Source organism: Malaclemys terrapin, chromosome 7 (assembly GCF_027887155.1).
Source record: "Malaclemys terrapin pileata isolate rMalTer1 chromosome 7, rMalTer1.hap1, whole genome shotgun sequence".
Lineage (NCBI taxonomy): Eukaryota > Metazoa > Chordata > Testudines > Emydidae > Malaclemys > Malaclemys terrapin.
Genome location: NC_071511.1, coordinates 113,286,564 through 113,314,195, shown reverse-complemented (window position 1 = coordinate 113,314,195; position 27,632 = coordinate 113,286,564). Strand labels below are relative to the sequence as shown.

The window sequence follows — 27,632 nt, the reverse complement described above, 5'->3', positions numbered from 1 at the left end:
AATAAATCATGTTACGTATTTGGTTACATAATCCTGCACTATCTTAGAAATAGCATTGAAGAATTTCAGACCATTTCTAACAAATCTGCATTTGTTTGATGTCTAAGAGAGAACATTTCTCCTTTGATAGGTGGCTTTGTGCTCTACTTGGGATGATAATCGTGGGAATAAGCATTTTATGTGTGAGTAAAAATTGACACGTCAGCAGAACGAACTACAAATTCAACTCAGCTCAAAAAAATGTATATATTAACTTTGAGTATGTATTTTGCTCATGAGATTTTATTGAAGTTTCTGCTTGTGATGCATTTTTAAACATCAGTTTGTTAATCAATCCTAAGTGCTTTCAACAAAAATTGCCTTCTAGAGAGTGCTTATCATGTTGCAGTAAGTGACCAAAGAGTTGAAGAATAAGAACCATAATTTCTTAGAGTTGCATCCTAATCAACAGCTATTATAAGCTGTAATTAAATGCAATAAGTATTTGTTATGACACAATCATGCAAAACAATTATGTTTTCATCTGTATTTCTGTACCAATTGCTCCATGCTGCCATACTAAACAGTTAAATCAATTGTTTTGAGTATTTATTTACGAAAAAGACAATGATCCCATTAGCAAGATGTTATGGGTTATACTTAAATCTCTGAAATTTAATTTGCAGGTACCATTTGCCAAAAACATATACGGGCTCATAGCACCAAATTTTGGGGTCGGGTTTGCCATTGGTAAGTAAAATTACTTGTATGTACATATTTTGCTGTTTATTTAGAAAAATAACATTAGTACAGAATTACATCAAGGATTCTTTTTGTTGCCATTCTGAATGGGCAACACCCAAGGTTACACTCTGAAACAAATTTGTCAGTAGACTAGCAATAGTTTTAAGGCCTACACTCAAGGGTGTTCAACCTAGACTTTCAGCAACTGGACTAGATTCTGACCTCTGTTACCTGGGAATAACTCCACTGACCTCAATGGATCTTTTAAGATGTCCCAGAATTCTAGCAATGCATTGTTAAAAAACAAAACAAAACAAAAAACCCCAGCACTTTACTATTGCCTGACATTTACATAGAAGCAAACACACTCGACTTACTGCTGACCCAGCGTAAATCCCCTAGCATATCTTGTGCCCTCTCGTCACAGTACACATGAATGTGTTTGCTTATAATGGACCATGCAGTGAAACTTGAGTGGGATTTTTTAATGATTACAGGGTACAGAAGTTGACAGATGGCTTAGTAATTTGATATTTAGCAGGTATTCTGAAGTGTCTGCAAACACAAAGGACTTTTAGTAAGTGTAGAAAAAATTACAGTAATGTTTATAAACCACAAATGTCATGTAGCTTTTTGATCGGATAACTCATGCGGCTTTTGTACTCACAGTGAAAACAGCTCACAGATCATTCATGTGAAGTACAGCATAATAATAATGACAGACTTGAAACTAGTACAATCCTTTATGTCATAGGCATAAGCAAAGATATATAAACCTGGACTGAACAGTTTGTTTTCTATAGGAATATGTTATTAAAAGCTTCTTTAGATTAACCATTCTTCTAGTTTCATTTACATCTTTTTAGATCATATGAGGTTAATATATTAAGAGAGAAAAATGAAAGCCGATTCATGAAATACAATTTTCCTCCTATCATCATAATCAGGAATGGTGGATTCCTCAATGATGCCAATTATGGGCTACCTTGTAGATCTGCGTCATGTTTCCGTCTATGGCAGTGTGTATGCAATAGCTGATGTTGCCTTCTGCATGGGGTTTGCATTAGGTAAGGGCTGAATTTTCTCCTGTTTGTAACGCATCTAATAGACGTGAAAAGAGAAACTAAAAAAGGGCTTGGGGCAAATACCCAGAGCACTAAAGGCTCTATAAACTGCAAAACTGGTGTGAATCTGCTGCATTAGGTTGGTAGGGGAACAGAATGCTGGCAGCCTATATGGAAATTCCACACCTCCTATATGCCGTGATGGGGAAGGGTAGGTGCTAGTCAAGGACGTTAGGTCCCCAGTATAGGGGCATTATAGTACCCGAAGCTACAGCAGTGGTTTCTCCTTTGCCTGGCTGGAGAAGGATTCCATTGTCTTCCCCTCAGTGCACTGTGCCATGGAACCTTGCACCTAGCCTATTTACTTAGGTGTGGTGCAAGAACAGTGTAGAAGAGTTCTGATTCCATGCCCATTGACACCAATATATGATCTCCAATTACTTCAGTGGCCATAGGATTGGTACCCAACAGCATTTTGTGCTTAAACATGAATTTTAAATGCATATACCTCTACCCCCATATAACGCAACCCGATATAACACGAATTCGGATATAACGCGGTAAAGCAGTGCTTTGGGAGGGGTAGGGGGCGGGACTGCGCACTCCGGCGGATCACAGGAAGTTCGATAAAACGCAGCAAGATTTTTTGGCTCCCGAGGACAGCGTTATATGGGGGTAGCGGTGTATTTACTTTTCTTAAATGGATTTTTATATCATGACTTTTGTATTTAAAAATATTTTTGCCCCCCGTGATTATCATAAATATTTTGCAGTATTTAGAAAGAGCTTTTTATTTCCAAAAGGTCCCTCTGCTGGTGGTGCCATTGCAAAGGCAATTGGATTTCCATGGCTCATGACAATTATAGGAATTGTGGATATTCTCTTTGCTCCTCTATGTTTTTTCCTTCGAAGTCCACCTGCTAAGGAAGAAAAAATGGTAAGCAGAAAATGTTATTTTGCAGTAAAATGAACAACGCCTTATTTATACTTCTCTAGCACTAATTATCCAGACAACCAAAGGACCCAGGGATTTTCTGCCATCTCTGCATTGCAGGATTGCTTTGACTCAAAGCAATAAGGGCCCAAACGTTGTTCCCCAACAGTGTAATGGCTGGACTCGGTATGAAATCCTGCAGCGCCTCTGGTGTGGAAACCTCAAACTCAGATTTGCTCTATTTGCTTTCCTCCTACCTCCGGAAAAGTGTTTTGCGGAGGTTCATCGAGTCCATGTTTATGATGGACTATTTCTTTGTCATTTCTACTGTACTCTTTGGGTATGTCTACACTGCAGTGAAAAACCCATGCCAGCTGACTCAGGCTCACGGGAATGTTTAATTACGGTGTCGACATTCAAGCTTGGGCAGAAGCCCAGGTTCTAGGACCAGGCCAGGTGGGAGTGTCCCGGAGCTTGGGCTGCAGCTGGAGCCCAAATTTCTCCATCACAATTAAATAGCCCCTGACCTGAGCCCAAGTCAGCTGGCACAGGCCGGCTGAGTGTGTGTAATTGCAGTATGCACATACCCTTAAAGGCCCTTTACAATGTATTTTGCTCCATCCCCATCTCCTCTTTATTCCTCCTTTTTGCCACCCCTCTTACAAGTTAATTGGACCTCTTTTCCTGGCTGTAGCTGCAGCAAGGCCTTGTCTTGAGTTTCCTTTTGTTTCTTTTTTCTCACATCATCATATGCCTCAATCTTATCATGTACATTATCTTCAGCCTTGTTTGCTTCCAAGCTAGCCTTGTGTAAGGCAGTTGTTACTAGTTTCCCCCCTGCCTTCTTGTGCCATGGCCCACTTCTTGTTCACCTCGTTCTTTCACTGCTCTCCTATTCCTCTTGCCAGAGAATATCAGGGTTGGAAGGGAGCTCAGGAGATCACCTAGTCTAACCCTCTGCTCAAATGAGGACCAATTCCCAACTAAATCATCCCAGCCAGGGCTTCGTCAAGCCTGACCTTAAAAACTCTAAGGAAGTAGATTCTACCACCTCCCTAGGTAACCCCTTCCAGTGCTTCACCACCCTCCTAGTGAAAAAGATTTTCTTAATATCCAACCTAAACCTCCCCCACTTCCACAGCTCCCCTCCCCTCCTTGAAATCTGCTGCCCCCTCTCCCTTCCCTCCATAACTCCCTCTTCTACTGCCCCTTCCCATTATCTCCTTTCTTCAGTCACCTACATTCCTTCTGCTTGGTCCAAGCCCCAAGATCCTTACCACTGGAGCTGATGTACTGCTCTGCTCTTAAGCCTCTTCCAGCTTCCTGGCTACCATAAGAGAGATGGTACAGCCTCATCATTACGTTAAATACAGCCAGAACAATGTAGAATGACCAGTATTCTGATTCCAGGACCCAGACAGCCCTACAGACCCAGTACGATACTGGCTACACCATCTCTCCAAGCCCCATGGAACTGCAGGTCTAGCCCAATACTTCCTCCTAGGGGACCTGGGTCCTTCCCAACTTGGAAGAATGCTGACTCTTACCCAAGATGTACTCCTTAAGTAAGCCAGGTGCAGTCACTTTTACACTTAGGATAGCAAAAAGTAATTATGCAGGGGCCCTTGTGATCATTTTCTACAGTGATTAGAGGTAGGGACAGGAGAGGAGAAATAACTAACTACTGTTGTTTGCCAGAGATATAAACTTAGGCAAACAAGGTCTGTAGCTTTGTTTCAGTCTTTGCTATGTGCAGATGCTTGTTTCTTGGAAAATCTGTTTGAAAGGCAGAAGAAGATTTGGTCAGAGGAAACATAAGAGGGACATTTCCTATCAAAAAGAGAGCCAGCCAAGAGGAGAAAACGTAGGCACTTCAAGAGCAGGAGAGCCTCACTGCACCTATGAAAAAAACCCAAAACAAACACCTGGGGTTCCCAAAAGGGAGGCCTGAGGAAGGAAGAATAAGCCAGAAGCCAGGGAAGTATGCCATTTAGAGAAAGAAATATACTTGGGGAAAGTGATTCAACTCAGAAAACAGCCAAAGCTTAATTGCTGGAGTGCATCTATGAGGATTGTAGCCACTAGGGTAGTTATAGAACAGGGGGGCAATTGCCCATGTCAGTGGTTTTAGGCTGATGGATGGAAACTTACTGAGGGTTTTTTTTTTTTTTTTTTTTTTTATAAAACATGCATTTTTCATCCCATAAGATGACATTCTTCATACCAGCCAGGATAGGTGATACATTTTTTAGTTCAGTTGCCACATTAAACCACACTGATGGAAAATGAAAACTGAATTCAAGCATAACATGCACAAGCAGCACTTTTCTTTTCTCTGGTCCCTTTCCCCCTTTACTCTTCTTCACTGATTTATTTGGTAAAGCAGTAAGGAGCAGATTATGATGGATGAAAATCCAAGACTGATGAAGCACTCATGATGAAATGGAAAATGTAGCTACAACATCACCATTAGTAAAACTACCCATCATTCACTATAACTTGCGGCTTTTCCACTAAAATTCAATAGAATGGGGAGTTGGCATTTAGTTCTGCTTTTGTGAACTCATCATGACTCTGAGTACACATGTAAATAACAGACTGACCTGTGAATGAACTATAACCAGCAACCTGCAAACCCAAGAAAAAACAGAACTATATTTGGGGGCAAAGAAACATTCGGTGTACCTTTTAAAAAAAGGTATTGTATAATTTCTAACTAAACTGAAGGATCTTTTAACATTGTATGTAGGCAAGAAATTCTTATAGCTATATTGCTCTAGTTTGATATACAAAGTCTTCCCAAAATTCAGTTTAAAAAAAATCTCAGGGACAACAGGACAAACCAAAAAGATGATCCTTGACACTAATGTGAATTTAACTCTCTTGCAATATATTTAGGAATCTTGCTAAAATTGCTATTTTGCACTTCTATGGACTGAAATCCTAACCCTATTGCAGGCAAGGGGAGTTTTGTCACTGACTTCAGTGAGGCCCGGATTACACCTATGATGTGTAAATTCTTCAATCAGACATTAATACAGCACCTCATGAGGGGCCCAACCTTGATTGGGGCCTATAAGTGCTACCATAATTCAAATAACTGCATAGTTCACTATTCTCTAAGTAACTTGTTGCATGTCACTGATCTGGCACTGCTCTGCTTTCAATTTTGATTAAGAGGACATAAAGGCTGTTTCCTACATTATTCACTTTGCATGATTAATAAAAAGCCATAATCTATCAATAGAATATGTCGTCAATGGTTTGTAGTTAGTGGCCTTCCATTGCAATAACTGGATTTTTATAGGTTAGCATTAAATACAAATAAACAGGTCGCCAAACTCTGTTCTCACAGACAAAACCTGATATTACAGTTACAACTCACAGTGGCCCAACTTCAGTCAATAAAATTTACACTGGGATATTCCAGGAATTAATTTGGGCTACCAGTTTCATTGGTAACTAAAGGTATGTCTACACTGCAATTAACTCCCGCTGGCTGGCCCGTGGCAGCTGACTCAGGATTGTGGGGCTGTAGAATTGCAGTGTAGATGTTTGAGCTTGAGCCCAGCGTCTGGGTTCCTCCCCTCTTGCAGGGTCACGGAGCTTCAGTTCCAGCCTGAGCCCAACCGTCTGCATCATGATTTTACAGCCCGAGCCCCGTGGGCCTGTGTCACCTGACAGGTCAGCTGCAGTGTTTAATTGCAGTGTAGACATACCTTAAGAGCAGAATTTGGTCCACTGTATAAGAGTAGAATAGATGCTACAAGTTTGAATTGGTTTCTGAAATCAGAAAAGAAAATTTTCTCCATGTGTAGGGGGTAACTGGTAACATTCTGAACAGTAGTCGTGGTGTGGATTATTCACATTGCTTTGATGTGTCAGAGGTGGAGATGGTGGGGAAATCAAGTGACCCAGGATAGAACCATTCCTTAAAGCAATGGTATTCTGCTCTCTTGTGATTCAGATTAACAACAAAAACAACAAGGAGTCCTTCTGGCACTTTAGAGAGTAACAAATTTATTTGGGCATAAGCGTTCGTGGGCTAGAACCCACTTCAGCAGATGCATGGAGTGGAAATGATGCAAAATGTAACTGTAAATTCACATCTGTAACACACATTTCAAGTTAGTGACACAGGGTGAAATCCTGGCCCCACTGAAGTTCTATATATAGAAGTTTTGCCATTGACTTCAATGGGGTCAGGCTTTTACCTATAATATTCTTTATGGGCTTGATCCTACTCTAGTTGAACTCAACAAAGGTTTTACCGCTGACTTTAATAAAGAAGAATCAGTCCCTAAAACAGTGGCTGAAGTTGTGTGGCTTTTTGTGAAAAACAGTCAGCTGCAGACATCATTAAAATGTTTAGCAGATATGCTAATACCCCTGCTCTTTTTTCTTTTAGGCAATACTCATGGATCATAACTGTCCCCTTAAAACAAAAATGTATACTCAGAACAACATCCAGTCATATCCAATAGGTGATGATGAAGAATCTGAAAGTGATGAATAATATTAAAAGCCATATTGAGTATATTGGTGTACACAATGCAGTGTTTCCTGTGAAACATCTCATACAGAAATATGTTTTAGGTGTACTGTACTTTTAATGGTGAAATAGTAAAAAAACCAAAGGTATATTATTTATTTCCCATGGTTATAATGCAGATTGCCAACTGCCTTATAAAGAGAAAATAGCTTTTATAGGGGTTTGTATAGTGTTGAAAACTTTATTTTATGTATTTAATTTTATTAAATATTATACAGTATATTTTTGATTAACTGTGTAGTTAAAGCTGTATAAACACTTGAATCCAAACTATAATTTTCTAAATCTTATTCATGGACAATGACATAAGATTTCATAGTTTGGACTCATTAGTGGGTAATGAGTTCTTGACAGTAAAATGTTTCTATTAATTATTCCTCTGATTAAAAAAAATGTGAAGTTCAAAGAATACACAACCTATTCAACTCTCAGCTCTATTAAATGTACTGTGCTCTTTGAAGCACATTCACAAGAGATAAAGTCTAGAATTAAGACAGCACATTATTACCAGTTACTCAGCTCAGGGTCATACAGTGCCATCAATTTTGGTTTCTTTGCAGAGCTCCCCAGATGATTCCAAAGGTGAGCTCTGCATAAAATTGATGGCATACTGAGACCTTACGGTAAGAAAATAAAACTTTTTTTAAAAACAAAAATTGTTTTCAGACATATCAGTGTATTGCTAAAAAAGTTAAAACGTGTTTCTGAAGGATGGGTACTGCTCTAACTCCAGTGACTCTCGCTGGCTCATCCACTAAAGGGTATTGTCACTAGCTTCAGAAGAAACTGTATATTTGCTCTCTCACACAGGCGATACTATGGTTTCCATCTGATGTATGAAGGAATGCTGGGCAAGTTTCAAGTCAGGAACTCACTTTGGATATATAGGGATGAATTGAGAGGCCAGTGTTTGTTGGCTATTAATCTAAAATAGCACTAGGCCAACTAAGGAAACAAAAGATAAGGGTCAAAATCTGTATTCTCGCCCCCCACCCCCTCTTTGGGGATTACAGTTGTATCAGAGTGAAATTGGGTTATAAAACTACAGCTGATGTAAATATAGATGTAGCTCCACTGAAATCAATTCAGCTATGCCAATTTAAACCAGCTGAGGATCTGGCCAAGGATATGTAAATATACAACAAAACCAAAATTAAAACATTGCCTTTACTTTTTTGCCCTGTAATGTAGTCTTAGCTAACCAGACATTCTTGGTGCTGGGAAAACTGGACAGAAGAGTATTTGATATCTCCTGCTAAAATTATTTATGTACAAGTGGGCTATTATACCTTCAAGAGAGTTAAGAGTAGCATGAAGCTTTGTCATTTACAATTTTTATATTCAGATCTTTTATTTTTGTCATCTCAACTTTATTTCAGGTACTACTTACACATTCATTTCAGGATTTTTATAATTAGTTAAGATCATTGCAGTACCACAGTATTTATATTTAACATCTTACTTGCAGGACTCAACTTCGATAGCTTTGACTAAAACCTATTTTACACTGATTTGCCTACATGTCTAGAAATGTTGTTTGTATGTTTCTTCTATTTGAAAATGAAGTCAAATTATAAATTTAGCCAAAATAATGGAAAAGTAACAGATAGCTCATTATCAATACCTCTAGTTATTTGATGAGACTAAATCTAATGCAATGAAAGTACTGCATTAGACAATCTACTTATCTGCACTGAGAAAAATCGAACTTCTAAAGTAAACACTCAACAAAAAACTGAAGTATGTTTTTTAATCTAGTGTTGTTTACATGTAGTTTTTGTTTGTAAATTAAAATCTTTATGTGCCTTCTTTCATGTATCAGCAGATGTTTTATGTACTACAGCAGATACTCTATGTTTACATATGGTTTTGTAAAGCGTATATAGTATGGTCAGAAAGTATGGAAATGCTGTGAATCAAATCTCAAGTATTGCTTTGTTGATAATTATGCAGTAAGACTACATAAAATAAATAAAAAGTAATCTAAAATAAGTTTACGATTTATTGCAACACAATATGGTAACTATCTCACCATTTTCTATGCCGTTATGGTTTGCACACACCAAGAAGTGGAAAGAAGGTAATCAGAATTTATCAACTTCCTAGAAAAGCAACATTCAACTCATACCTAGTCTATTTATGATTTCTAACAGGCAGGTTAAACGTTTCCACGCCAGGAGACAAGATGCCAGTGTATAACCTGCTAATGTAAAATGAGCTCCCAAGCAATCTGACAAATGATTTTTGATCCAAATTTTAATTTTTGCAAACAGATGTAGAAGGCATTACAAGGCATACAGGAGACTGTTCACTCCTGAATGGACATGTGTAAGTAAATAGCAGTTATGAGGCCACACCACAGCAGGAATCGACTCCCTACAAAGTATGAAGGATCACAGCAGAGACTTTGACAGAGTCTGAAAACTGACTTATGCTAGTAACTAATTTTGCACGTGGCTGTCTTTTATTATATTTGATTGATGCAATAGGGTTGACAGCATTTCTGTAGTTTCCGACACACTTAAAATACAAGAAAATGATTCCTTCTATGCCCCACAAAGTATTTGGAGGACAAACATTTTTAATCAACAGAGACGGAGATTTGGCAAGTCTGTTAACAGTTCCTTCAGTCCACCGCATTGGTTGCAACACCAACTATATGTAAACTGCCCTGCAGAGCAATATCCTTTCTACAGTTTTCTTTAATAGTAGTAATTTGTATTTTCAAGGTTCGCATTTTTTAAAAATAGCTTCAACTGTGAGATTTAACAATGAAGCTAGTTGCATGGCTAGGTAATGGTACATATGAAATTCATGTTTTGACCAGTGAAATAAGTGAGAAATGGGGTCTGCAAATTATGACTGTGTTCATTTGGGATTTGGATTTTGCAATGTGTAATGGGGTAGTAAAATAGATTATTAGAATTTGTCATGGCCTTGACATTTATTTCCAAACAATTCTCTGCCTTAAAATGTTTATATGATACAAATTTGTCGATCAATTTAAAAAAAAAAAATCAAACTTCAGCCCAAGGAAAGAAGTAAGTCTTTTACTTTGTTTTTGTGAACATTTCTGGTTGATATCAATTGTTCAGTTGAATTTATTGCCCTGAAGTTGGATCTATAATACTAACATTTAAATTTTAATTAGCATACAGTATATTCATCTGGATGAAGTGCAATCACCAATTGCATTAATCAGTGTATTGTTTATGTTCATATTTAGATAATGTAAGTTGCTACATTTAGAAGGGCATATCGAGAAAAAGGTAGAATGTCCTGTTCACTGGATTTATTTTTGCATTTTTCTTGATCAATTACAAATTTTTAAAAAGAATGAAAATTAAGAGGGACATTCACATTGCTATACAAATTCCAAGTAAATGAGCTTTGTGTGAGAGACCCATGAGGAGAGATTCAGGAGGTCAGCTCAGTCCTCTTCAAGCGAGGAGCAGAGTGCAGAACAAGCCGACTATGGCCTGTGTATCCCCTCATTGTGGGGTTTCTAGTCAGTATATCCAAACATATCATAGCTGTGCCCTATCACTCTGCCCCCCCCCCCAACCCACCCATATCCCATGGAGACAATGGGGACAGTGGAGACCCTCTGTATGGCCTCTCTCCCTCTCCCAACCCATACACTAGAACCATGAAAATTCTGGGTTCTGTACTTTGGGTCTTCTGTGGCCATGGTTGGAACAGGTGGATTTCATCTAAAATCAGTATTAACAACCCAATGGTACCTCATGGCTGTAATTATATTTACCTTTAACCACATGGGAAACTTTGAAAAGCATTCTATTTAAGAATAATTCTGCTGCTGTCATTTAGTATATTTTTCTATCCCTATTTCCCCTAAAAATATTTGCTGCTTAGTAGCTTATGTGCTGTGCTACTCCTCCTCCTGTAGTTCTAATTGTCTATTTATGACAAAGTACACATTTCAGGAGAATACAGATGGGAAATTAGCAGGAGGAACAGCTAAAGTGAGTTAGTAAACTGCAAGGATTCTATTTAAAAAAATGTTACAGGGAATAAAAAAAATAAAGCACAAGGAAGAAAAAATATAGGATAGATCAGAATTATTCTTAAACAGAGTGAGTCAGATTGTTCCCTGGACATAGTCATTACCATAATTAGAAGTAGTAGTATTTGTACAGTGCCCAGAAGTCTTAATCAAGGATGTGAGTCCTGCTATTCTAGGCACGCTGCAAACATTGATAAAGTTACACCATGTATTTATTTGGCCCAATGTTTTTGAAAAACTTCCATATAAATTGTGCTGAGTGTAATTAAAATGCATATCCTAAATACAGAGAATGCAATAAAGGCTTATACAGCAATCAGTAATTTACTTTTCTATAAACATGTATTCTCCCCCACCCCCCAAAAGGTACTGTGCTTTCTAAATTATCATACCTTAAATAGTAATATTTTTAAAATATTGCATTGCAGTAGTTTAACAGTGCAAAGAAGTAACTGATAATTTAGCAAAACTATTTTATTAAAGCTTGTTCTCATGATAAAATCATAGCCAACAAAATCATATCAGGCAGAGTTTCTGTAAATACGTGTAGCTGCCACCTAGCTACATATCACTAAGTCAAATATATTCTCATTTTCTGTGGTATTCTTTATTTTCAGCTATTTACAGGAAAGCAAAGATTACATTAGGAATGTGGTATTACAGCTTTTCCTCAAGAGTCAGTGTTTATTGTAATTAATGCCAGATAAAATTTTTATGTTTTCCTTATGACTCAAATACAACTATTTCCCCTCCCCATTCAACATATTTAAAAATATTGCACTACATTTTTTTATGTTTTACAATCATCATTAGCAGTGTTATATGAAGAAAGTTATATCCAGCTTTTCATATCCAATGTATTACACAATTATATCATTTAAAACCTTGAATGTGTTTTTGTGAAAAACACAAATTTATGTTATTTCTGCAGCTACTTCATGCCTGGCAGAGTTTAATGATTTACTTGGATATATTTGAAAGCTCTTATGGTAATCCATAATGAGTTAACACTGATGGAGATTTAGTCCAGATTACCACCAATGGTGAGCTAATCAAAAATAAAATGTGAAAGATATAATACACATTTTAATCAAATAGAGGGTTAAACAACTATTTTAGTCATTAAAAGGATTTTATTTTGTGAGACTGTTTGCTGAAGCAGAATTTTAAAAAGTGTAATACATGCCTATTTGAGCATGGATAGTGTTTTCCACACATCAGCTAAATAATCATCAGGTGCCCCAAAGCTTCACAAAAAAAGGGTGTTGCATGAGTGCAAGTAATTGGTTTTACTTAAAAGTACAAATAGGTTTTTCCTGCTAAAACTATTGTTTTTTTTGTTTTTGTCCATCACAAAATAAATTGAGAGACAAATTGAACAGAATACTATGTTAGTGCCTGCCTGCCAATTAAAATCATTAAAAAACAAAAAAACAAACAATTTAACTGTATTAGCGTCACTGTTGTTGCACAAAGGCCTATTTGCTACAATCCATGATACAATACAGTACCTAAAATAAAGATGAAAACAATATATGGTCTATCTACATATACAAGATGAAACCTCAAGACACATTTATAATAAATCAATAGGAATATCATACTTAGCCAGACGATGCTAGGATCCAAAACTTACACACAGCACAAGACCAGATGGTTCTTTTCAAAAAGTGCTGGCCAAAATTCCTCCTCACCTCAACTGGACTTATTTGTTTTGATCCAATGCAAAGATGTTATACTTTGCTGAATAAGGTGGTCTTTTTGCTCAAACTGTTTCTTCTGTTTGAGTGGCTGAATGCAGTTCTGTAATTCATGGTGACACCAGAAGTGTTGAGACACGTAGCATATAGTGATTCTGTTTAAATATGAAATTTATTTTGCACTGTGAGTGCAAAATAAATCTTAAACCTTTTGAAATCTTAAACATCCTTGGATGCCTTTGCAAGGAGAGTGGTAATGCTAATTCTAAAAATCCACATTTTAGAACTGCCATTTTCCTTTAATAGGTTAAAATGTTACAACATTTAAAAATGTGATTATATTCTATAAGGCTGCCAGCTATTTTTATCTTAATAAAAATAATATTGCTACTTTTGCTGGAATACTCCAATAAAATTACTAAACAATATTGGTACATAATTATGTATTATATTCAAACAGAGTTTAATATCCCAAAGGTCTAAGGAGGAAATATTTTGTTTGGTACAGCATTACTATATTTCAGATTAGCCACAACTTTTGAAAAGTTACCTGTGTTTAACGAAAGTATAGAAAGCAAGCAACTTGATATGCAATAATACCTTTACTGGACAGTTGTTATAACAGACAAAATAAAAGCCACAGTGTTGTCATGATACATTTGGCAAAAAATATACAACTATTTAGAAGACATAAATCAATGCAACATGATCAAAATTTCAAAACCTGGTCCCTCAATGACTGCTGTGTTGTCATCAGTTTAGGCATGCAGCAAGCTCACAATGTTTTCGTCATCTAATGGAAATCAAACATTTCAAAAATCCTGTTCAAAAATTTCCTGTTCAAATCACTAATTCAAAAACAAAAAAAGGTCAATAATACACAAAGGACACCACATATACATTAACATGAAATGTTAGCTTACATAATTAGAAAAAAGTTAAAAATAAATTATTAAAAATAAACTCCCAGTATAAACCCAAAAATGTAGTTTTAACACAATCTGAACCAGCCTGTTTAACAAAATGGTGGTACTGTAGCTGGAAAAATACCTCTACTAACCTTACTCTTACACAGGCAAATAACTGTGGTGAAGCAGGTCATGTACATTGTACCAGTGTTTAATTAAATTTTGACTTATCTGATTTTTTTTTATTAAGTGCAAAGTATTCTTTTCAATCCATTCTTCCGAAAGCCAAATACGCAACTATCAGTCTACTGAGTGAGGAGTGTCAAGCGGTTCTTCCGATATGCTGTTGAATGTTGGAGCCTCCGTCACACTGACATCTTCATGATCCATTTCTTCTGTAGTGCTAGTGTCTTCTGCATATTTAGTCATTTTTCTGGATTGCTGGTCTAAAGGTGCATTTTCCAAAGATTCTATATCCTCAATGCCTGCTCTGTAGTGGATCGTAAGCAGTGTAAGGGCTTGCAGTCTTTCACCTGATTTAGCCAATGCAGCAGAAATTAGTGCTTTTTTCCTTGCATCACCTGTCTCTTTTTCTTCTCGAATGAGTGAATTATTATTTTCCAATTCTTGGTCTATTTCATTCTGCAGTTTATCCAACATGAACTCTAATTTCTGGAACCTTTCCTCTGTAGGCAAGCTTTTATAGAGATCGCGGCCAATTTCTTTTACTGCAACGAAGACATTGTCATCTAGTCCTCCCTCCTTTTTTGCTAACTTTATCCCTGTGCTAACTGCACGTTTTGAGGGACTATTTGGACTGCAAATTTCAGTGTCACTGCTTTCATTATCTGAAGTGTTTGGAGTGTGCTTTGGTGAAGGTTCTACAACGTCCATCCCTGGCTCAACAAGGCGAGCTTTAGGGACTTGACGAAGATTTAACAAACGGGTACTTGTGTTGATGATATGTCTTGTTAAACCTGTGGTTTTGTTCACAGATTTAGATTCTGAATCAACACGAGAGGATACAGCTTGAGGACCTTCCTGCCCATCTATCCTATAACTTCCCATAATTCGGTCAAGTCTCCTTTCAGCTCCTACACAAAATGGGGTCTCAGTTAGACATTTTTCTTGACATTTTTTATGACAAACATAAGCACAGAGCATGCACTGAGAAGCTGCTTTAGTCCAAACCTTCTTTTTGCAATAGTCACACCAGGTTGGATTCTGGAACTGAGTATCTTGAAAATTATGCTTGTTTTCCGTAAAAATCATTTGTCCCAGATAAGGATCTTCTTTCTGAAGTGCATGAACTTCTTCTACCAAATTATATTCCTTTTCTTTCTCCAGCAGAAAACTTGAGTCTTCTGGTTCCCCTTCTTTTAGATATTTAAAGTGTAAAGTTATATCGCCATAGCAAAACTTTTCATTGAATCCCTTATGCACTGTCAAATTGCGCAAAGCAGTTCTAGTGACTGCTGCTTTAGGCGCAGGAGCATTTAATCTAAGTGTTCTAAGGTATTCCATGGATGATGTAGCTATACAATCTAAAGCAATTTCTTCAAGTTTTATACTTATGTGTCCTAAACAGATAAGACCACCCATTTTGAAAGGGTCTCTGCACCAAAGTGCAACATTAAGGTACTTATGGTATCCTTCCACTTCAAATATACAGGAGGATGCCCTTATCCTTGCCCATCGACCTTGTCGATTGCGATAAGGAATTTCTGGTGATTCCCATGTGTGATGGTCATCACTTTCCTTAGAACTACGTGAATTTTCTGAAATTGTATCTTTTACTATTTCTGGTTTTGTTACTGTTGGTTTTGATATCGCTGGGTCTTCCAATTGATCATTATTTTTTGTTACCTTTTCTGTGCATTTATCTCCATTGTTTGCAGGTGGAGGAGGCCTCTCTGGTTTTTCAGAAGATATGTCTCCTGTTTCTAACAGATTTTGAGTTTCACTAGAAGGCAAAGTAAGTTTAATTTGTGGCCTAGGTGGTACAGGAGGTTTAGTACTGCTCCCCTGAGGTGGTCTAACTGATTGTTGTGATGTGTCCTCGGAATTTTTGGGTACTACCAGTTTGACTCCATCTTTTGGTTGTGTTTTTAAATTTGTCTGATAATTTCCTAAATGCAGCTTGCGATTTAGAATTGGAGATATTGTTCCAAGTGGTTTAGTAGCAAATGTTACTACAGAACGTTTGGGACTCTGAGTTGTTGGCATCTCTTCTTTGAGCTCAGGTGACTTTATCTCACAAGCTAAATCTTCAAATTCTGAATCCAGTTCTTTGTTATCAGCATCTGCTGAAACACAAGTTTGTTCCTCTTCTGGGTGTGCCAGAAAAGCAGGGTCTTCTAACTGTCCAAAACCATCCTGCAGTGCTGCACCATGCTGATTATAACCAACGGGCCTTTCATAGAACACTAAAACTCTGTCGCCAGCCTGCTTGATAAGCTTTAGCACTTGAACAGTCGATGTGATTTTAACTCCTATTAAAAAAAAAAAAAAAAAAAGAAAAAGAAAAGAAAGAAAAATTAGCAAACTTGAAAGCAAAAAATAACATCAGTGTCCAAAATCAGTACACAAATTCATTCAAATCTGTAATATTTAGTAATATTGTTATTAATAAAGGGGAACAGTCAAGCTATTATGATAAAAAGATGCCAACTGGAAGGTAATAATAGTAGGATTCTTTTCATTATTCTTACCGAAGTAGAACAGTTTTGGTGCGGGGGAAAAAGAATAATTGATAAAAAACAGTTTACTATGAAACTAAAAATGAATTGGTACATACTGGGGATTTTTAGTAGTATTTAGCACCCAGACACTAGAAGGATGGGTACCTGTCTTAGAAATATGCATAGCTAAAATAATAAAGATAGTGTTAGGCTAACAAACAGATCAGCACCAGTACATTAACAGCAGCATGTAGGCACAGTGGCCAAGAATCTCAGTTGGGCTCAATGGTGGGAGGAGGTGAAGACGGCTCTAAGCAACCTCTTTTCCTGATCCTGACCCCCAGGCATAGCCTAGACTGATAGCTAAGCATCGCTGTAAGGCCCTGATTCAGCCAGGTACTTAAGGATGTGTTTAATTTAAGTATATAAATAGTCCCATTGAAGTCAGTGAAGTCCAGGGGTGATGTAAGGTGGGCTATACCAGCTTCATGCCAGGCAAGAATTCTGTTGGGGCATTCTTCAGCTGCCTGTCTGAGCCAGCTTGAAGTCCCTTTTAGACCGCTGGAGCAATGCAATGAGAATTTAGGCAGGGCCCAGGATCTTGTTGTTGTTTAGTTTAACACTATAATGTAAATCAGTTTATTGTTAGAATTCCATAGGGTCATCAACAGAAGTAGACTCTGTGGTCTGAATCACTGGATGTCTTTCCTGTACTTGAGTACACGGGCATTTGATTCAGGATTTGGTTCTGTCTGAAACCCGAGCATGCCCTACTGCTGAAGCATGGAATTGTGTTATTGGTGACCTGAAATGGTTTAAATAATTGTCTGACTTATTTGGTGTGTCTCAGGAAAAGAGTAAATGGTGACTGATGTTCTGGCTCTGTGATCAAGGCCTTGTCCTGCTTGCCATAGCAATCTGAACAATTCAGCGCATTATTTTACCATAACTGGATAGATCATTTTCACTTCAATTAGACTTGACATTTACACATCTATTTAGAGATAACTAACAGCTGTATCATCTTAATTCTCATTCTGATAATTATGAAGATAATAAATATGCAAAATAAATGGACTGTTTTCAGATTTTCAATCAACAACTAACAAAAACATCATCTAGTAAACTATTTTAAAAAGAAATAGAGAGGTTACTAGAATCAGTGGTTGACCACGGTTTAATACCACAGTAGTCTCTGTTGGACAAAGAGCAGCTATACAGTCCATTTAGATATGGTCCATATAGTGTCAAAGTCTTCCTGTAAAGAAAGTTGAATTCCATTTTTAACTATGATCTGTGAGCCCAGGTGTTATTTTAGGACAACATACTACCCTCAATCCACACTAGGATTCCCAGTGATGACAAGGGAGGTTTGCACAAAGATCAAGGATACATCATGGCTTTTATGCAGCAACTAAACTTTCAATTAACATTAGCTAAAATTTGCAAATCTGGGTACCTAAAGTTAGACTCTTAAGTAATATTTCAGCTCCTAAATAAAAGTGGGCAGAGGGTCAGACATGATGAGAACTTACAGCTCCCAATATAAAAATGGTACTTTCATACTCAACAAATCTCCTTGGGTCACACTTGAGTTGTATGTGATTATTTTATGGTCAGAAATAACTTCACACTCATGTTAGCACTTCAGAGCCAATACTGGGTTTGCAGGCCTGGGAGACAGAACTACACCTCTACCTCGATATAACGCTGTCCTCGGAGCCAAAAAAAATCTTACTGCATTATAGGTGAAACCGTGTTATATTGAACTTGGTGTGATCCGCCAGAGTGCGCAGCCCCGTCCCCCGGAGCGCTGCTTTACCGCATTCATATTATATCGGGTCGCGTTATATCGGGCTAGAGGTATACTCTATTTTGCCTTTTAAGTAAGCAGATGTTATAGTAAAACATTAAAAGACCATGAACAGGGAACCCCACGATGCTGTTTTTAGAGCTGTGAAGAGTACAACTACACTTTAAATGTTTCTTCAACTGTTTGGATTTACATCAGGTATAGAATAAATGTTTTAATATGCAAGGAAATGGGTCACAGTTAAATTATACATCTTAGGTGGCCATAAATACACGAAAGCTAATGTAACAATAGGAGACTGGTTTTTGCTGTTGTTGCGGTTTTAAACAACATTTTACTTGAATAAAACTGATTACTGCTCGTTTGTAACGACAAACTGTTTTTTTAAAAAACAAATGACGTGATTGCTTGCCTCCAATTGCTATAAGTCTATCTCCCCGTTGAAGATCAGCAGCTGCAGCAGGGGAGTTTGGTGTAACAGTTTCAACAACAACATGTCCTCCATCCTCTTCCTTAGATGGCACTAGACGGAGAGTGAGTCCAACACTTTGTAAATTCCCTTTAATTAGTTCTGCCTGGAAAGAAAAGAAGTTAAGTTTATTGGAATACAGTGGTAGTGTAAGAAACAGAGGTAACAGAGCACCAAAACCATTCACTTTTAGGATGCTACTTTGTATGTAACACATTATATTTGAACCATTTGGCTATGTACTGTACTTCTGCCAAAGTGCTTTTCTATCCATTTGAAACATTGCAAGTTCCCCTATGTCTAGTCTCTCAGCTTGAAGGAGTGAAATTTAATTTGCTTCTTTCGAGGACTGAGACACAGCTGCTGTTTGCAGAAATCCTCTAAAGGAAACTTTTTTATTTGCTTTCAATTTACTGAGTTTAGGTAGGCAGTTTCCCCCCTTCCCCCCTTTTCCTGAGTCACTATTCAACTGTCTATGTTTGAACGGTCTGGAGTTTATCCTCCTCTTTTGAGTGGGTGTTGGTTTGCTCAATATCATAAAATGGCTTTTGTATATGAAGCAGATTACTTATGAGATCCTTTCCCTGCCCATACCTGGCTTTATCAATGCCCGTTTGCGATAGTCATGACACTCGGGGCAGTCTTGTTTTTTGATAAATAGTTAAGTTTTATACCATACTTTGTAGCTATAAAAGTGCTATGTACTACAATTAATTTTCTTCTTTTACCTAAAAATGGTCTTGTGGTTAAGGCAGGAGATCTGGGTTTACTTCCCAGCTCTGATGCAGACTTTCTATGCGAACCTGGGAAAATCACGTAATCTCTCTCTGCTTCAGGTCTCCAGCTATAAAATGGGGATAATATTTTCTTTCATGCTCTTTGTCTATGCTGCCTGTTTTGAATGCTAAAACTGTAAACTTGTCAGGGCAGCGACTGTTTCCTACTATGAATATGTATAACACCTAGAACAATCAGGCCCTGATCTGGTCTCACCTGGCGTCTCTAAGCGCTTCTGTAATGCAAATAAATAATCTAATTGCCTATAAAAATTAGCTCCTCCCATTCCATTCTACGTGAGAGACAATACTAGTATAAGTGTTGCTTAGCAATAGGCTATTCAGTCAGGATTAAAAAAAACAAATAGAAAAGTTTATTAGAAATATTTTTGGAAGAAAGTATAGAAATTTTATAAAAGGCCTATTCCACGGAAAGAGACTTGACACAGTAATACACTTTTCACGTCATCAAGTTCATAGACAGAGTGACTTTAGGTTATGTAGCTTTGCATATTACAGGATTAGAAGACGACTACTGATGGCAAGAGACTGACAAGAACGAACGAACTGTCTCTTTGGTAAGAAAGTGACAGGAAAAACCAGGATGATTTCCATCTTATCTGCATTAGGGTTAGCAGGTTTTTCAAATTTAATTGCACTATATTAATACTTCTTTGGAGCCTTCTGCCATCTATTTTGATGGTCTACAGTCCTTTATTAAATCTAATTCAAAATTATGAACCTCAGCCCATAGAGTCTGGAATCAATTAACAAAATGTGATATTTCGATGCCATGGTAAGAAGAAAAAGGCTGGGGTCTGGTCTGGTCCGTTAGCTTTGTGGTATCTAAGGAGAAGAGCTCTGTTATCCTAGTCACAGGCGCCGGCTTCTAATTTTCCCTGGGGATGCTCAACCTCTAGTCAGCCCCAGGCTGACCCCGTTCCACCCCTTCCTCCAAAGCCCTCCTCCCCGCTGCGGAACACCTCTTCTGCTGCGTGCACGAGGCAGTGGGAGGAATGGGGAGGAGTTGATCGGCGGGGGCCACAGGCAAGTGGAAGTGAGGGGAGGGAGGGGAGCTTGGCTGACGGTGGGTGCTAAGCACCTGCTAATTTTTCTCTGTGGGTGCTCCAGCCCTGGAGCACCCATGGAGTCGGCACCTATGATCCTAGTCCTGAACTCCCTGATAGTTGAGGTAACTGCTCAGAAAGCTTGGCTTTCATAATATTTTGAGAGTTGCTTTTCCAACAGGGTCAAAGTGTGGTTGGAGAAAAGTCTCAGGATTATTTCTAAGTCCATTTTGAAGAAGGTAATGATAACTTATTTGAAAACTAGTACTTCACAAGATGGCCTCTAATACAGTGCAATACGGTGTGAGGTAGCAACAATCACTAAATGGACTTAATATTAGCTCTGAGCAGTAAAAGTATGTGGATGGGGAGGAATGGAAATGGAGGTAACGGACTACAGTGTCTAGCACAATAAGCCCCAGTCCTGATCATGGTTTTTGGATACTAGCCTCATAACAATAAAAACAGACCACTAATAATAATGTGCGATAGATGTTTGAAAAAAAAAAAAAATTACCAGTACCTCTAGTTCTTAGAGAGTTTGTCAGCATAGATCCCCATTTCTGGAAGGGTCATGCACTCTAAAGCACTGAGTTGGAACCTTCTAGAAAGCGCTGAGCATTAGGATCACACATATGTTGACTTCCTGGAAAAGACGGTTACCGACCTGTACAGTAACTGTTGTTCTTTGAAATGTGGGTGCAGACATGTATTCCATTCAGGTGTGCAGATGCTCAGCGCAGCAAAGCCAGAGAACTTTGCCTCATTGTACCCCATAAGATGGCGCTGGTGACCTCTGACTCCTAAACCCCTCCCCTGGCTATTTACGGGTAGCATCGCCCTACCTGCTCAGTTCCTTCACGCCAAACTTCAGAGTTGAGATTCCAGTGCAGAGTGGATGGAGGATGGGTTGTGGAATACATGACTACACATTTCAAAAAACAACAGTTACTGTACAGGCAGGTAACCATCTTTTCTTCTTCCAGTGGGCTGCAGATGTGTATTCCACTCAGGGACTCAAAAGCAGTATCAAAAGGAGATGGGGCTCCGAGTCTCCTTAAAGACCAACTGCAGGACTGCTTTCCCTGTAGGAGAAAATCAGGTTGAACTGGCTCAGGAAGAATGACCTCAGAGTATGTCTGCAATGGAGGCAGTTGGGATTGGAGATCTTGCCCTGGACTGGGTTGAAGAACTGGATATTGCAGACTGAGAAATGTCCCAAGGAGGCCATTGGGAATAGGGGTAAGGCACTGATGGCCAGCAGGTACTAGGCCAGGAGCCCCTATATCTCTACTGCAGCAAAGGTGACAATCTCTGTATTGATGGTTTCAGAGTAGCAGCCGTGTTAGTCTGTATCCACAAAAAAAACCAGGAGTACTTGTGGCACCTTAGAGACTAACAAATTTATTTGAGCATAAGCTTTCGTGGGCTACAGCCCACTCCTTCGGATTCATAGAATGGAACATAATATTGAGGAGATATATATACACATACAGAGACAGGTGGGAGTTGTCTTACCAACTCTGAGAGGCCAATTAAGTAAGAGGAAAAAAAACTTCTGAAGTGATAATCAAGATAGCCCAGTACAGACAGTTTGATAAGAAGTGTGAGAATACTTACAAGGGGAGATAGATTCAATGTCTGTAATGGCTCAGCCATTCCCAGTCCCTATTTAAGCCTAAATTGATTGTATCTAGTGTGCATATCAATTCCAACTCAGCAGTCTCTCGTTGGAGTTGGTTTTTGAAGCTTTTCTGTTGCAAAATTGCCACCCAGAGGTCTGTCATAGAATGACCAGACAGGTTAAAGTGTTCACTTGCCCCATAACCTCAGCTGACCACCCCCCACAACCCTGCACTTTGAGTCTTCGTCAATGCAGAACATGGTGCTGGACAAATGAGACGACTGTGACCAGACCACTCGGCGCCAAGGGCACAGCAGCAGAAGCAGTAGGCATGGCAGCTGAATATTCCCCAATAATTCAGGAGCAATCAGAAACAGAGAGTGAATGCAGGTCTGATGCCACCTGCTATGCCAATGACATAGGGACAGTTGGTGCTGACACTGACGTCGTCAGTACTGGACTCAACGGATGCCCTGTTACTGGAGTCACTGGTACAGTATCCAACTGATCTCGGTGTGGTACTAGATGGCCCCCGCTCCACCCTAAGTATTGGAGGAATTATGGTGCCGGTCAGCACTCCTTTTAGATGTTGAAGAGGAATCTCTCAGAGTCCTGGAATGGCCTTGGTCTGTCTCGTGAGAGCTCTTCCTCAGAGGGCCAGAGGAAGGAGAATAATTCCTCTTAGGGGAAACATCAGACCTCGAGCATGGAGCAACATTTCGTGTTGGCTCCAAAAGGCTCTGCCAGATCAGATGATCTGCAGAGGTGTGTGGTGCCGATCTGATCTTATGGCCTGCTCCAGAAGGTGCTGCTTAAGGTGTAAGTCCCTCACCGCTTGCATTCCCTTCCTGAACTACTTGCAGATGGAGTACCTTTCTTTAATGTGCCCCTCTCCCAGGAACAATAAGCACAAAGGGTGTGTGGGGTCACTATTAGGAATAGCCAGCCCACATGATGGGCAATGTTTAAAACCTGGGGAGCGCATTCCACCAGGCTAAAACTAGGATAAAAACCTAAGAATACTACTAAACTGCTAACTATACACACACCACAAAAATTCAGAAACACGAGACAGAAAGAAGCAAGAGGTAACCACCACAAAGAATCCTTCTACTTAAGCTGCAGGCAGTGCGAAGGAACTGAGGGGAATTGAGGTGGCACCACCCTTATGTAGCTAGGGGAAGAGTTAAGGGGCCAGAGGGTGCAAATGCTGCTAAGCGGCTCTGCACGCTGGTCCTGTCCCGAGTGCTGGCTCTGCAGCTCCCCTTGGCCAGGAACCACGGCCAATGGGAGTTGCAGGGGCAGCACGCAGAACCACCTAGCCACGCTTCCGCCTAGGAGCAGCAGGGACATGTCGCTGCTTGCGGGGAACCTCCCGAGGTGAGCACCGCCCGGATCTGGCACCCCCTCCCGCACCCAAACTCCCTCCCAGAGCCTGTGCCCCGCACCCCCTCCCATGCCCCAACTCCCAGCCCTGAGCCCGGTCTCAAGCTCCCTCTCCCTTAGTTAACTGGAATTTTTGACTTACCAGCACTTCCCCCATGCCCCCAACATGCCGGATAACAAAGCTTTCACTGTACTTGAAAGAGAGTTATTTGAGAAGGAGAGATCCTTGGAACATGAATCAAGCTCATCCTTGGTGTGACTGTGTTGAAGTTGACAAATACTTCTTTTGAAGACATTAAACTGCTCTCATTTACCAAACTAAACCAGATGAATAGATTTCTTTCTGGCAACTCTGAGATTTTTAGAAACTCTAAGCAGCTCGAATGTTTCTGAATCTTTCTTTCAGAATGAAACAGGTTATCATCTTGAAGACTTGATTAAGGCAGCTTTCTATCTTGGCTGATACAGGTCTGATCCATTTGGGCACTTAAGAACTGAAGGGTGTCTACATTTTAACTTTCTCTTGAGTGCCAGGGAAGTGTAAGAAATGTCTTGTTGTGGAACAATATTAAATGTTTCAAAGAGGAAATATAACCTCTGGAGAAAACACAAGAAAGATAAATCAACCTCCTGATTAATACTTGTATCTCTTGCCACTTTTTCTATAACTCTGAAATTATACGATAGGTATTTCTGTCACTCAAAGATGTAAAACAAGTATTTAAGGAACACCTATTTCCAGTTTTACAAGTTTGCCAGAGTGGTCTTGTTGTCAATGCAGATTATTGCTCAAATGAGTGAGGGATGGTTCTTAAATTGTGAATAATTAGTGGTTGGCAGAGCATTTTCAGATGGTCCCAAAGACATAATGGTGTAGCATCCGCCAAAATATCAACAGTGACACTTCCTGCTAGTTATAGTGCAGTCCAGTGTGCTTTCAGAGTTCCCAGGGATTCTTTAATCAACTGAACTCCCATACCTCTGTGCGTTACAGGTAGCTGCTTCATGTCTTTTTTTGTTGTGTACGTTTTTTGGTGTAAATTAAACTGAGATCAAATTTGTGGATGACAGCAAATTTAGACGGATAGGAAACACTCAAAGATGGAATCAACTTGCTAAATGACAGAGCAATTAGAACAGTGGGGCTGCAGGTAATGCAAGGAAATTACATTTATTAGTAAACACAAAAAAGTCGTACACCAGGGAGAAAAAAAACTGTAGATGCACAAAACCCATTATAGCCAAAAGTAGCTGCACTCCTCGTATTAAAGTGAGTTTATTTTCATTTGGTGTCATTAAATATTAGATCTATCATTAGTTTTTTTCAATGTAACCACACACTATAGTTCCTTAAGTAATGCATGGGATTAGATGGTACGGAGGGGACGTTGTCAATGAGAGGATCTCTATATTCAGAAATGGTTCACAGCATGAAAAAGTTAGAGAACCACTGCACTAAATTGTGGTATATCCTGGAATATATCATAAAAAGAGGGGCATGAATGTAAAACAGCCGCTCAAGCATCATCCTACAGATTGTTCATGAAATCATCTGATGATTAGGCATACATTGGGATGGGAATAGAGAATTAAAAAAAAAATACACCATAAAAAGCCAAACTAAAACTTGTTCCTTTTGTTTTTTTTAATATATATATAACAAAGAACACAAACTTCTTATTCAGCTTGGAATTAATAAAACATTGTGATGTGGTGTCACAAACACAAAATTTAATGGGCTATAAAGTGTATGAACATTGATTTCACAATAAGGGTTTTGGAAGCTCATCAATACTACTACTATTTGTGCATCTAAATACATCATGGAACATAACCCTAACTATCACTATTCAGTTTAAATAATAGGTACATGTTCTGGAAGTAAACGGAAGGAAAAAAATACATTCCCTGTGACTCAGAGCTTTCCCCACCCAAGTCTTGTCATTTTGGAAGTCTAACAGATGTCAGCTGCAAGGAACTGAGGGGAATTGAGGTGGCACTAAGCCAATTAAGCCATTAATTAGAAACAATTAAAGTGTTTCTTTAATCTTTATAAATCTGAACAATGCATTTATGATGCTTAACTTCATAGCTACACATTTACAGCTTAGAAATGCATAGCTTGCTAATATCATTAAAACTATTCTCAAGAGGTGTTAACCAGGATCTAATTTATATCTGCAAATACTGCACCTATAATTTTGAACCCATAAACTGCAGATAGAAATGGAGGCTACTGGACATCTACCTCCTTGATTTACACCTATACAAATGTAGGTAGAGGTCTATGTGCTACCATCTCAGCTGCAATTTGTTATAGGGGCAAAAACTGCCTCTTCTGAGAAGGTGGGGGAAAATGTTTTCAATATTACTGTAATAGCATAAGTAGGACATAAACTAACCATGTCTTTTAAAGGCTCAGTTTATGAATTAAAATTGGGTACAGCTACATAGTTAAGCATCTCTATGTAAGGAATGTGAATAATGCTCATTCACAAAGGTGGACTTGGAAAACTACCTCATCTAATAAGGGCAGTAATATTAGACATTTGCAGGCATAGTGATGTTGTCATTTTGACTAGCCTTCCAGAACATTAAAACTACACCAAAATGATATACCATGACATATTTAGAAGAAAGAGAATTTAATTTTCAGTAACTGAAGAATTCCTGTCTCTCTTCGGTTTTACCCTATTCACATCTCTCTCTCTCTCTCTCACACACACACACACACACACACACACACACACACACACACACACACGACCAGTGGTACAAATTCTTTTAAGACAAAAATCAATGTAAAAAAATATGTCTGGCTTCTACCTAAGTGTAGAGAGGCTCTGAAAAATCCCTCTTCAGTGGCTCTGTATAGGTTTCCCGGAAACTTGACATTGTCTTTTGTTGCTGTATTGGCCCTTTAGGCCAAATAATCAGCTTTTACAAATGGTGGACATTTGAAATTAACAAAGGTGCTGTTCACTGCAGATCTGATTTTTTTTAACCTCACATAGAAGAATAGGAGCATTTTTACAAATAATTCCTATTAACTAGCCAATGGAATATGTATTGATTGTTAACTATGTGGCATTTACTATAATTAGAGGTAATTATAGCTTAGCTGTTGTCACTACGGTGGCAAATGTGTATGTCACAAATTGTCCAAACACAGCTATCACTTTCCTTAATTTATCTCAGCTGAAAGCATTTAACAGATTTTTAAAATCCGTTAACAGTATTACAGCTGATTCCGCTAACTACTGTTAGTATTGATATGTGCAGCATAATGTAGTTTTAGGGGAAAAAAGTAAAGAAACGTGTATAAAGAAGTTTGTAAAACTAGTATTTCTGAATGCAGAGCTGACGTGGGGGAATCACATACAGAATCAAATACAAGGATTTTATACTAATCATTACTATTGAAGGTTGAGAGGTAGTTGCTTGTTTTCTGCTGCCTCAGAAATAATTGTAGGTATAAATTATTAAAGACTGTTGCAGCACATCACCCTATAAAATAAACTGTGGATTGAAACTACCGTTTCTTCATTCCTATGAGTGAGTGCAGTCATCCTGGTTCCATCTGCTTTTGTGAATAGATTAGAAACTTATATTTCTGGGCCAGAATGGGCTGTGGAAAGATCAGGGAATCCCAATGCAATGGCATACACTCAGATTCCACTACAGCCCACAAAGTCCCTCTAATAGATGCTCTGTTGGGATCCTGATGTTAGGAGGGAGTAGGCTCTCCTCTCTTTGTGGCATGCTCCCAAATCTATAGGGCAAAGAGAGGCAAATCACTGTCGTTAGAGTCTGAAGTCCTCCTCTGCACTACAGAACACCCCTTGAGGGGGATCCAGTCTGCATGGATAAAGGAGATCCACAAGTTTAGACAAGTGAATCCCCTTCCC

General features: G+C 38.7%; 2 protein-coding genes across 5 annotated transcripts in view; one reads left to right on the top strand and one right to left on the bottom strand.

Annotated features, from left to right (window-relative positions):
* Window positions 1–9,157, top strand: part of SLC18A2 (solute carrier family 18 member A2) — a 55,498-nt gene extending 46,341 nt beyond the window's left edge. For all 3 annotated transcript variants that reach the window (XM_054033760.1, XM_054033759.1, XM_054033761.1), the window contains 5 exons: window positions 131–182; window positions 666–729; window positions 1,671–1,790; window positions 2,591–2,724; window positions 7,130–9,157. In XM_054033760.1, the coding sequence (XP_053889735.1) occupies window positions 131–182; window positions 666–729; window positions 1,671–1,790; window positions 2,591–2,724; window positions 7,130–7,237 (478 nt within the window). In that variant the 3' untranslated portion in view covers window positions 7,238–9,157. The remainder of the gene's footprint in view (window positions 1–130; window positions 183–665; window positions 730–1,670; window positions 1,791–2,590; window positions 2,725–7,129) is intronic.
* A 2,599-nt stretch (window positions 9,158–11,756) lies between these two features.
* Window positions 11,757–27,632, bottom strand: part of PDZD8 (PDZ domain containing 8) — a 132,109-nt gene continuing 116,233 nt past the window's right edge. For both annotated transcript variants that reach the window (XM_054033757.1, XM_054033758.1), the window contains 2 exons: window positions 18,815–18,977; window positions 11,757–16,400 (listed from right to left, as the gene is read on the bottom strand). In XM_054033757.1, the coding sequence (XP_053889732.1) occupies window positions 14,209–16,400; window positions 18,815–18,977 (2,355 nt within the window). In that variant the 3' untranslated portion in view covers window positions 11,757–14,208. The remainder of the gene's footprint in view (window positions 16,401–18,814; window positions 18,978–27,632) is intronic.